The sequence below is a fragment of the Physeter macrocephalus genome, chromosome 13, assembly GCF_002837175.3.
Source record: "Physeter macrocephalus isolate SW-GA chromosome 13, ASM283717v5, whole genome shotgun sequence".
Classification (NCBI taxonomy): domain Eukaryota; kingdom Metazoa; phylum Chordata; class Mammalia; order Artiodactyla; family Physeteridae; genus Physeter; species Physeter macrocephalus.
The window spans coordinates 7,677,477-7,688,990 of record NC_041226.1 but is presented as its reverse complement, the minus strand read 5'-3'; the positions used below and the strand labels follow the sequence as shown (position 1 = coordinate 7,688,990).

The window sequence follows — 11,514 nt, the reverse complement described above, 5'->3', positions numbered from 1 at the left end:
GGGGCCGGGCCCGCCGGCCTGAGCCCGAGCCCGAGCCCGAGCCAGTGCCCGGGCGCGGCGGCGGCGGCGGCCCGGCGGCGGGGGGAGCGGCGCCGCGGCGCTCGCTGGAACATGGCTGACTCGGCCCGGCGCTGCTGGCTGGAGAGAAAACAAGGCAGGCGGGCGGGCGCGGGCGGGGGAGCTGGGCGCAGCAGTTCCGAGGCAACTTTTTTTTTCGTCTTCTCACAGCCCCGCGTCGTCCGTGCGGGGGCGGCGGGGCGCGCGGGCCGCGCGGAGAGAGAAGGGGAGCGGCGGGCCGGGGGCGCCTCCCGGGGCGGCCCCCCGGCGGGCGGCGGGCGGGGGGAGGGTCCGGCTGCGCGCCCCCCGCCCCTCCCCCCGGCCGTCATGGCCGAGTGTGTGCGCCAGAGCGCGGCGCGTACCCCGCCCGCCTGCGCTCGCACTCACACTCTCGCACACTCGCGCACGCACACACATACACACAGACGACACACACACACACACACACACACACACACACACAAAGGGAAGGAGCCATATTCTCGCTCGCGCTCGCCCTCGCGGCGGCGGCGGCGCAGGCGGGGAAGACGCGCAGCGGCCATTCCGTGCGCGCCGGCCCCGGCGGCCGCGGGCGGAGCCAGCCCCCATTTCGAGCGGGGCTGCTCCCTCCGCGAGCCGACAAAATGGGGGAGGCCGGCAGGCCTGCGCGGGCGGCGGGCGGCCGGGCGCACGTGGCGGCGCCGCGCGGGGCGGGGAGCCGGGCCCTGAGGCCGGGCCGCGGCCCCGCCGCCCCGGGCGGCTTCCCCTCGCGGCCCCGCAATGGGCGGGCGGCCGGGGGGGGCCCGGTGGCGGGAAGGTGTGCGGAGCCCGCCCCGCGCGGCGCCCCGACTTCCACGGCTCAGAAAAAAAATACTGCCCTGGTGGGGGCGGGGGGCAGCCCGAGCAGCGAGCAGGAGTGGCTTTTGTCCCTCATCCTTGTTTACTCGAAGAAACTTCAGACCGGACGTGTTTAGTCAGAACCGAAATGCGTCTCGGGGCCAAGCCGATAGCAGAGGAAGCTGCCTGGTGGTGGCAGCCGCGCAGATAGCGCCGCCATCCCCCAGCCCGGGCCCGAGCGCTGGCGCTCCCCCCGCTCCCTCCTCCCGGCAAACTTTTATGCCGAGAGAGTATTTTACAGTGATCCCTGGGACAGCTTTAGGTGAGCCGTGGACTTGGCCCACGATCCGGAAAGGTCTGCCCGCTTTGGCTCTCACCTATTTGTTCTTTACGTAGCGCAGGGCCGTGAATCGGCAGCGTCGCTTTTCTGACCTTTAGTTTTGTTGATTGAAAACGGTTTTTTGCATTTAAGTCTTCGTTTCTTTTAAATGACCGGTTGGGTATTCACCCAGAACAGATACAGGCAGCGAAGTAACAAGCGCCGTGTGAGTATACCACTGTGTGTCCACTTTTTGGAGATCACACTCAATGACCGTTTTTCGCCTGGTGTAGCCTTTTCTAGGAATTGACTATCACTGCCATTTTCCCTGGTATTATGAGGGGTTAACGCCACTGCCGTGTTAAACAACCAGTGCCTTGCTTTTCATCCCCTCGCCAAGAAGTTAGAGTACTCTTAAGTGCCGTAAATTTCATCGTTAACATTACGCTTTTGTTTATTTTTTAGAAAAATAATTAAGCATGGGCAAAGGAGATCCTAAGAAGCCGAGAGGCAAAATGTCATCCTATGCGTTCTTTGTGCAAACGTGCCGGGAGGAGCACAAAAAGAAGCACCCAGACGCTTCCGTCAACTTCTCAGAGTTTTCGAAGAAGTGCTCGGAGCGGTGGAAGGTGAGAGGGCTTAAAACGTACTAAGGAGTACTAAGGGTGAAGTCCAAGTTGGGAGTTTTAAAAAGCCTCGGTACAGTTTGCATAATGTGAGTGGTGGTGTTGGATCAGGCTGCTAAATATTCAGCAAAGGACACTGGTTTTGTTCGTTTTGATACTTAAGAGGACAACTTGTTAAAACTTTGTTGTCGAGTTAAGTTTACGAGTTGTTATTTTATAGACCATGTCTGCTAAAGAGAAAGGAAAGTTTGAAGACATGGCAAAGGCGGACAAGGCCCGTTATGAAAGAGAAATGAAAACTTATATCCCTCCTAAAGGGGAAACAAAAAAGAAGTTCAAGGATCCCAATGCACCCAAGAGGCCTCCGTAAGTATCTTGCCTGTTTTTATTTTCAAGGAGTGTTTTGCGGTAGAATCAGACAAATTTAGCAAGCCACCTTGTGGATTTGGAGTCTGTAATCAAAGTTTCTTTTCTAACTCACATTGGTATGTTTAAATTTTGTAAATAAAATTCCTGTTGGATGGCAGTTTTAGTTAGAGCAGTGGAATTGGATTCTGGCCTCCTTCACCCAGTATCTCTCCTAAGTGTAATTTTAATTTCGATTCTTTTCTTTCTCGAGAAATACATCAGTCTGAGAGTAATTTGCAGAATGTTCTTTTGGAACGCTAATAAATAGTGTATGTTCAGCTAGTGGTGTCATAAGTTAAATCATTGTGTAAATTAAGTTTAATGAGGGATGTTTAGCATTTCATAATATTTATATCCTGTGAAATATGTGGTAGAAATTAGAAGCAGCTTTTATACAGCAATACAACACAGTGGTTAGTTAACCTACAATTCTAAAATTTAATCTCTCTTTTTAGTTCGGCCTTTTTCTTGTTTTGTTCTGAGTATCGTCCAAAAATCAAAGGAGAACATCCTGGCCTATCCATTGGCGATGTTGCAAAGAAGCTGGGAGAGATGTGGAATAACACCGCTGCAGATGACAAGCAGCCGTATGAGAAGAAGGCTGCTAAGCTGAAGGAGAAGTACGAAAAGGTAAGTATGGATTGGCTTGGTGTGGTGCTGAGAGGGTATGCCCCATGTTGGGTGAATGACTGTACTTGGTACTGCATCTTAATTTCCTATTATGATTCCTAAGCGTTTGAGGTGTAATGCAGTTTTAAGTATAACAGCTATTCAGTGTGTCATTGGCTGTACTCTTAAGTCCCTTTCCATGTTTTAAAGAACGTAGAAGATCAAATAAATTGTTAGTGTTGTTTGACTTAACATTATTTGACTCGGGTGGTTTTGTTACTCTCCAGTATCTAGATTTGTGAAGATTTTGCTAGTCACTTTGAGCCAAATGATTTAACTACCTTAAATGATCAGGCACACAGCATAAAAATAGGCTGCACCAAGTGACGTAGGTCTGTATTGTTCATAAACACCCTGAAACATTTATGTTCCCTCCCTTAGGTTTAAAAAAAAAAAACTTTACTGAGGCAGAAAGTTAGAGTTTGTTGATCTGTACAGTAAATTGATATAATAAAATAAGAAAAAGCTGTAGCTTCTATACTTTTAGTTGAAATATTAAAAGTAGAGTTTAGCTTATTTAGTTGTTTTGGCTAAATAAGCTGAACTCGACTTTTAATATCTATTTCTAGATTTTTCTTAACCTAATTGCATGCTCAGTGGCAAATAACTTTTTTTTTTTAAGACAAGATTTTCTACTATGGATTAGGGTCTGACAGTATAAACCTGTAGAATGCGTTTTTGCATTCAGAAGGTGGCAGTGTCTACCCTTTAATCAGTCTCTACATTCTAGTTTTAATAAACTGAACTTAGGATGTGGTACATGGTTGTACTTCAGTGAGGCATAACAATGCTAATATCAAACCATGTCATTCCATGAGTTACGGACTATTTACAATTATATTTTTATGTGTGTTTCTGAGAGTCCACCGATGTGAGTGAGCGCAGATAATGTGTTATTTTGGTATATCCGAGTCCTTGTTTTTTCATAAAGTTTTGCCGTGTTACTTTTATTTCTCTCCTTAACTGTTTTGTCTTTCCAACCACTTTCTTCCTGCCTTTATTTTGGAAGGATATTGCTGCATACCGAGCTAAAGGGAAGCCTGATGCAGCAAAAAAGGGAGTCGTCAAGGCTGAAAAAAGCAAGAAAAAGAAGGAAGAGGAGGAAGATGAGGAAGATGAAGAGGATGAGGAGGAGGAGGAAGATGAAGAGGATGAAGAGGAAGAAGAAGATGATGATGATGAATAAGTTGGTTCTAGCGCAGTTTTTTTTTTTCTTGTCTATAAAGCATTTAACCCCCCTGTACACAACTCACTCCTTTTAAAGAAAAAAATTGAAATGTAAGGCTGTGTAAGATTTGTTTTTAAACTGTACAGTGTCTTTTTTTGTATAGTTAACACACTACCGAATGTGTCTTTAGATAGCCCTGTCCTGGTGGTATTTTCAATAGCCACTAACCTTGCCTGGTACAGTATGGGGGTTGTAAATTGGCATGGAAATTTAAAGCAGGTACTTGTTGGTTCACAGCACAAATTAGTTATATATGGGGATGGTAGTTTTTTCATCTTCAGTTGTCTCTGATGCAGCTTATATGAAATAATTGTTGTTCTGTTAACTGAATACCACTCTGTAATTGCAAAAAAAAGAAAAAAAGTTGCAGCTGTTTTGTTGACATTCTGAATGCTTCTAAGTAAATACAATTTTTTTTATTAGTATTGTTGTCCTTTTCATAGGTCTGAAAATTTTCTTCTTAAGGGGAAGCTAGTCTTTTGCTTTTGCCCATTTTGGATCACACGAATTATTACAGTGTTTATCTTTCGTATAGTTAGCTGATAAAAAGCTTTTGTGTACACACCCTGCATACTCATGATGAGGGTAATAAAAGTTTAATTGAGACAGTTTTCATCCATAACTGAAACTCAAATCTTGATCGGTTGATATCAGATTTCACATAGCCCAGGTTCATTTACAAAGTGAAGAGTAACCAATCTACTCACAGCACGGGATTATTAGAATCAAACATTTTGAAAGTCTGTCCTTGAAGGACTAATAGAAAAGTATGTTCTAATCTTTACATGAGGACTCTACATCCTTTAACTCCCATTACCATGTAATGGCAGTTATATTTGCAGTTCCCACGTTTAAGACTGAGAATGTATCCCCAAAAGCGTGAGCTTAAAATACAAGACTGCCATATTATGTTTTTGTTGTTGTTGATACTAGTCCCAACAAAGGCTCTGGAGAAAAAGTGCTGGCTGTAAATGTCTTCTCCTATTTATCTAAATATGGATTGTTTAGGAAACTTGAGATCCTCCATTAAAGGTATTTTTAATTAATTGGGCCAAACTTTAAAATTGTATACCACATTTTAAATCAGGTATATTTTCCTATATTATGGTTTGCCCCTTTATAAATGAGATAGACATGAGGGAAGAAGACAAACTTTGTATTTCAGTATGAATTACCTGATTTATTTGAATTTGATTTTTCTTTATAAAACTCAAGCTCATTCATCAGGGTCATATGTTTATCTGCTTAACAGTTTAGGGAACAATTTGGCAATTTTGTGGTTTTTGAGATTATCGTTCTCTTAAAGTGCCAGTGTTTTAAAATAGCGTTCTTGTAATTTTACACGCTTTTGTGATGGAGTGCTGTTTTGTTATATAATTTTGACTTGGATTCTTTCCATTGCATTTGTTTTATGTAATTTCAGGAGGAATACTGAACATCTGAGTCCTGGATGATACTAATAAACTAATAATTGCAGAGGTTTTAAATATTAGTTAAATGGCTTTCACTTAAGATTTTAAGGTTTTGTTATATACATATTTTAATCTTATTCTCAGTTAATACCTCTTAGCAACATCATTTAAATAAGTGTAAGGGCGGGCAAAGTTTACCCCTTAAAAAATACTCACTTTACCCTCGTAAATAGGTTAATGGGCTGATAAAGATTTTTGTGAACCATTCCATGTGTTCTCATAGGCTGCTGTTTACATAAATCAGGAAAAACTAATTTTGCTTTCAGACTATTGGATTAAAGAAGATAGTTTTCTAAAGCAAGGCACATGTGAGTAAAAAGCAGGAATAGTGATTATAAATCTAAACTTAAGTTTTCTAAGCTAAAGGAGAGGACCGCAGTAGAGGGGCTGAAATTGTGTCAAAATTTATCAGGTTTTTAGTCAAGAGGAACAAGCAGTTATCTCTCATTTACATGGAAGTTTGCTGCAGCTATAGAATCATTGTTTATTGCTAGTAGGTGAGCCAGTTAAAATGAATTCTGCCTCAACTTCAGTGGGTGTCTTGTGACAGCTACTGTTTTTTTAAGATGTTGAGAGCGGGAACAGGTTTTTTGGGGTTAACTGGATTCAGATCTTGACGGGAAGACACGGACAAAAATCCCTTTTCAATCTGAAAACATAACTAGCTCTGTTTAGTATTTCAACAGTATATCCTGAAACTTGGATGTTCAAAACTCAAGTAAATGGAGGTAGGAGGCATAACAGATTTTTTTGAAGTTAATGCATAGGAACTATTTTAATGTCTAGAAATAGTTACAGCACTATGGGGTATAAAGATTTTCTTAACATCAAAAGATTAAACAGTATAAACTTTAGTATTAAGTCTGCATTTTAAAAATTGATATAAAATCGGCATACTGATTAGCACTTAACCAAAGTAATTGTCTCCTGAAGGTTGGGAGCTGTTGCTGGTTAGTGCCTGTAATTGTTCTCATGACCTTCCATCAGGTGTTGATACTTGCTCTATGTTTTTATTTTCTTAGAGTGAAATCTGAAAAAAAAATCTTTTGTGTGTGCTCTGCACCACAGGGGTAAGACTTAAAGATGGAAAGTGCCTGTGTGACAGAAGCTGTTCAAATACTTCCCTCACTTCCTGGGGGATTGTAAGTACTGCTTAGACGGTAGGGTAGTGTCTGGCTATATTGAAAACTGCACTGGAAAGACAAGATGGAAATTTTTGAATGGAAAGTGTGGCCAACTCCCTTGCTTGGCATCACAAACTGTGACAGAAGTTCAAATCTAGGTCTGCTTGGTACAACAGGCCTTCTGAAAGGGCCTGAAATAGCTCTTTTTCAGTACCAGCCAGCTACTTTTTGTGTATGATGGTATCACTGTAAATTTGCACAAATTCAATACAGCTTAAATCAGGATTAACTGCTGCTCAAGTGTGAACCATTGGCCAGTAATTAGCTTGCTTAATTAAAAAGTTGTGGTAAGTTATTTTTAAATTTTTTCATATTTGTGCTTTGTCATTTTAAAATGACGAAATGCTTTTAAAACAACGTAGAAGCCAGGAAACGGTGTGGATACCTATGCAACAAAAGATGCAAGCTGGTTCATTTCTTGTCCCCCTCATAGCAAAGACGTGAACGGCAGTGCTAACACTCGCCGGAACCTGGGAAGTTCCCTGGGTCTAAGCCAAGTTGCTCCCTGCAGTAATAAGGCAAAATGTGGCCCTGTTCTAGGAATGCTGCTATTTAACGATACACCATGGCACAGGACAAAGAATGACAGGCATAGCTTAACAAGCCACACTCCAGAAATATACAGCCCCATCTTCCAGTGGGTTTCCGTCTGAAATCACATCTACCAGGAGGAAATTTAATCATTTAGGCCTCTAGGCATGTCCATTGGTTTGAACCTTCTGTATTTATCGGTCACCTGCTGAAAAAGGAAGTGGTAATATAGATCTGGAATAAGATGAGGAATTATGATAGACCTTTAAGTGGTGGTGTGAGGTATGTGGAGACTGAAAGTCAGTAGTGGTGAGAAAATCACGAGATTTTCTTGTAAATTTTTATGATGTACTTTTTTTTTCTCTTTAGTCACACAATTCAAACATAAGTGACATTTCATGGTATGATACCCCATGATATGTTTGATCATACTTTTACTGACGGGCATTCATGTTGCCTCCTATTTTTTGCTATTCCTAACAATAGTGCAGTGAACGTCTGTGCACATTTTTGTTAGGCTTGTGTAGGTCTAGATACCTTGAAGTAGAATTGCTGAGTCAACAGATAGGTGCATTTAAAATTTTGGCAGATATTGACAAATTGACCCCTCCCCCAAGACTATCCTTATTGTGAAGCTTTTTAACAATGATTTTTAAGATAAAATAAATCAGGTTTTTAATGGCTATTTCTTTGGCTCCATGAAATAAATGTCCATTTTTAAAAGATAATAAATTAAAATACTGAAATACTGCCATTTATTCAGAGCCACCCAAACACAAGAAGGTAGAATCCGAACTGAAAGAGCCTTGGGTTGACTATTGACTATTTAAACTACTCTAACAAATTATTTCTCTATAAAGTTACTGCAATAACTAAATATTTAAGTAATCCATTGTGTGAAAATGAGGAACTTCCTATTTTGGCATCTTCAATCCAGTAGCTTTATCTGGGGAGGGCTTTTTCTAGCAGAGACTGTGTGTCAATCTTTACAGAAGCTACAGCCAACGGTTTTGGAAACTAGTCAAGGATTGTGTGGGCTGGATTCTGGGCATTAGGAGACAGTTATTTGTAAACAAGGAATGGATACTGAGGATCTGCCTTAAGTGGAATAAAATTGACCACTGCTTCACCTCCTTGCTGGAGATGGTACTTTAGGTAAAGGGCATACCCCAAACGCATTTATAAATGTAGCTGTATTAATAGGCTTTAAAGTGTAATTAAACTTAGTTCCTTAGAGGTACATAGGATCTCTAGTTACAGTCTTTACCATATTTTTGTTCACTGGGTTTCAACTACGGATCATCCTATAAAGTGTTCTGAACATAACCAGGTAAGTAAATAAAATGTCCTAAAGCAAAAGAAGTATCGGTTGAGGGTAAGAGAGTACTCAGTGTAATAATGCCCACAAAGGTGTGAAGAGTAAGAACTTGCAGGCTACTCAGAGCAAGGACGCGGCAGCCTCTTCCCCACTCCCCAGCCTAAATTTCAGGGAAGCTCAGGCCTTGCTCTGCCATCTGGAGTCTGCCTGGCTGGGACTTGGACATAGGGAGTGGGCTAGGGCACTCAGGCTGAAAAGAAGGACCAGACAGACTTTGTTTGTTTGTTTTTACGAGAGGAACAAGAGGTGCCATTGCTTTGGGGACTGACAACAGAATCAAGTATGGCACCAGTGTAGGGGCCTAGCGCATTAGAGGTAAAAGGCTCTATCTAGGCTCTTGCAGTCCAGCCTGTGCATTTTCACAGAGCAGTGGGCAAAGGTCCATCAAGACTCAGAGGCTCACTCAAGGACCAAAAGCAGCATCAAAACAATCTAGCAGTGCCAGGCTCACAGCAGGTGCAGAAAATTTTCGAGTTCCTTCCCCTTCTCTGTAAGGACAGTAACTAGGGGCTGGAAGGCTTCCTCCCTAACCCTCACTCTCCTGCCTGGGTCCTCCTGCCTCGGCTACAATTGTGGATATTCGAGCAGGTCGGCACACTCCGCCATCACTGTGATTCCTCTCTGGCCTTCCTCCTTAGGTTTACTTGGACTCAGGACACTTGCTGACAAAACAAAACTAAAATACTGCCAATCATTTAGAAAGTGGTAAGCTACCTGATTCTAACAGGCTGGGAAGCACCAGAAGAATGTGTACTGCTTATGTGTCCTTCAAATTGCAGCATGAACTTCCAGAAGTAGAAGGAAGGATAGCAATACACTACAATCACTTTTGAAAAACTTGTTTACCCTTATTGTGAATGAAATTTGCGTTCATTGAAAGAAAACAAATAAGCAGGGAAACAAAAATCTACAATTCTATTAGTCAGGAAAACTATTAACATATTGTGTGCCCTTCTAGTTTTATATATATATATATATATATATATATATATACAGATATATATTTGATTAATATAAATTATATGTGTGTGTATATATATATATAATTTTTTAATCTGAGGTGAGATTCACATAACAAAAAACCATTTTAAGATTAACAATTCAATGGCATTTAGTACATTCACAGTGTTGTGCAACCACCGCCTCTAGTTCCAAACATTTTCATCACCCCAAAAGGAAAGCCTGTACCCATTAATTCTGCCCTTCCCCCTTAGTCCTTGGCAACAACCAATCTGCATCATCTCCATGGATTTACCTATTGTGGCTATTTCGCATAAATGGAATCATAACAGTATGTGACCTTTTGCGTCTGGCTTCTTTCACTTAGCGTAATGTTTTCAAGGTTCATTCACACTGTGGTATGTATCATATTTCATTCCTTTTCGTGGCTGAGTAATATTCCAGCGCGTGTATATACATCACTATTCACTTCTTCGTTCATTCATTGATGGACACTTGACTAGTGCTGCTATGAGCGTGCATGTACAAGTATTTGTTTGACTCCCTCTTTTCAGTTCTTTGGGGTACATATCTAGGAATGGACTTACTGGATCACACGGTAATTCTGTTTAACTTTTTGAGGGACCACAATGGCTAAGATGACCCTTCCACAGCAACTGAATCATTTTACATTCCCTCTAGCAATGTATAAGCTTTCCAATTTTTCCACAACCTCACCAGCACTTCCTATTTCCCTTTTTTAAAAAAAAAATAATAGCCATTGCAGTGAGTGGGTGTGAAGTAGTATCTCATTGTGGTTTTGATTTGCATTACCCTAATGACTAATGATACTGAGCATCTTTTCATGTGCTTATTGGCCATTTGTATACCTTTTTGGAGAACTGATTCAAGTCCTTTGCCGATTTTTTAGTTAGGTTGTCTTTTGGTTGTTGTATATATATATGTCTGCTTTACAAAAAATGGCAATATATTTACAAACACTCTACTTGAAAACTACTTTTACTGCTAACAGTCTTATCTTAAACAAAACTTTATGTCATCATATATTCTTATTCTGCTCTGCACTGCATCATTTTTACTGCCTGCATGTTACTCCACTGAATAAATGTAAAATACCATAAATTATCTTGTCGATCCCATCTTATTAGACATTTGTTGAAGCATAGTTGATTTACAATGTTGTGGTAATTTCTGCTGTACAGCAAAGTGATTCAGTTATACATATATATATACATTCTTTTTCATATTCTTTTCCATTATGGTTTACCACAGGATATTGAAATATCATTCCCTGTGCTATACTGTAGGACCTTGTTGTTGTTTATGGATTTTTTTTTTACTATTATGAGCAAGGCTAAGATGACTAGACTTTCCTTATACCCATACTTCTGTGTCCATGATTATTTTGTTAGGTTATAAATATATTCCTCAAAGTGAAATGGCCAAAACTGAAGTCAGTTTTTGATTGAAGTGAAACGATGAATTTGGTGAGTGCTACCAAGCTGCCTTCAGCAAGTTTTCATCCAAATGTAGTAACTTTTAAAAAGGCTATTGAGACAATTTTACATATAAGGGATATGTAGGGTCATGATTTCTAAGATTCCATAAAGGTTCAAGCTTATAGCAGTGGGGGAAATCGTGAAAGGGATAAACCTTCAAAAGAGAGTAGATGAAAAGCTTGAAAAAACTGGAGAGCCATTGGGTTGAAATGTCCATTCCCCTTTATGCTTCTGTTATTTTACTACTTTTCAGGTTGAAGATTAACAGAAAGAGCTTTTATATACAAGTAATTGCAGCACTGCAAAAAGAGAACGTGTAGATGAATTGGAATGGGTGAAAAAACTTTGAAAATTTTGCAAAAGCATT

At 41.2% G+C, this 11,514-nt stretch overlaps 1 protein-coding gene across 4 annotated transcripts in view; it reads left to right on the top strand.

Annotated features, from left to right (window-relative positions):
* Window positions 1–5,610, top strand: part of HMGB1 (high mobility group box 1) — a 6,909-nt gene extending 1,299 nt beyond the window's left edge. For 2 of the 4 annotated variants that reach the window (XM_007114993.4, XM_007114992.4), the window contains exons 2-5: window positions 1,658–1,821; window positions 2,039–2,184; window positions 2,682–2,856; window positions 3,905–5,610. In XM_007114993.4, coding sequence (XP_007115055.1) covers window positions 1,672–1,821; window positions 2,039–2,184; window positions 2,682–2,856; window positions 3,905–4,081 — 648 coding nt within the window. In that variant the 5' untranslated portion in view covers window positions 1,658–1,671 and the 3' untranslated portion in view covers window positions 4,082–5,610. Of the gene's footprint in view, window positions 1–925; window positions 1,196–1,215; window positions 1,419–1,657; window positions 1,822–2,038; window positions 2,185–2,681; window positions 2,857–3,904 lie in introns of those variants that run through there. The other 2 variants (XM_028497579.2, XM_007114994.4) reach the window with 2 other exon arrangements.
* Window positions 5,611–11,514: the final 5,904 nt, after the last annotated feature.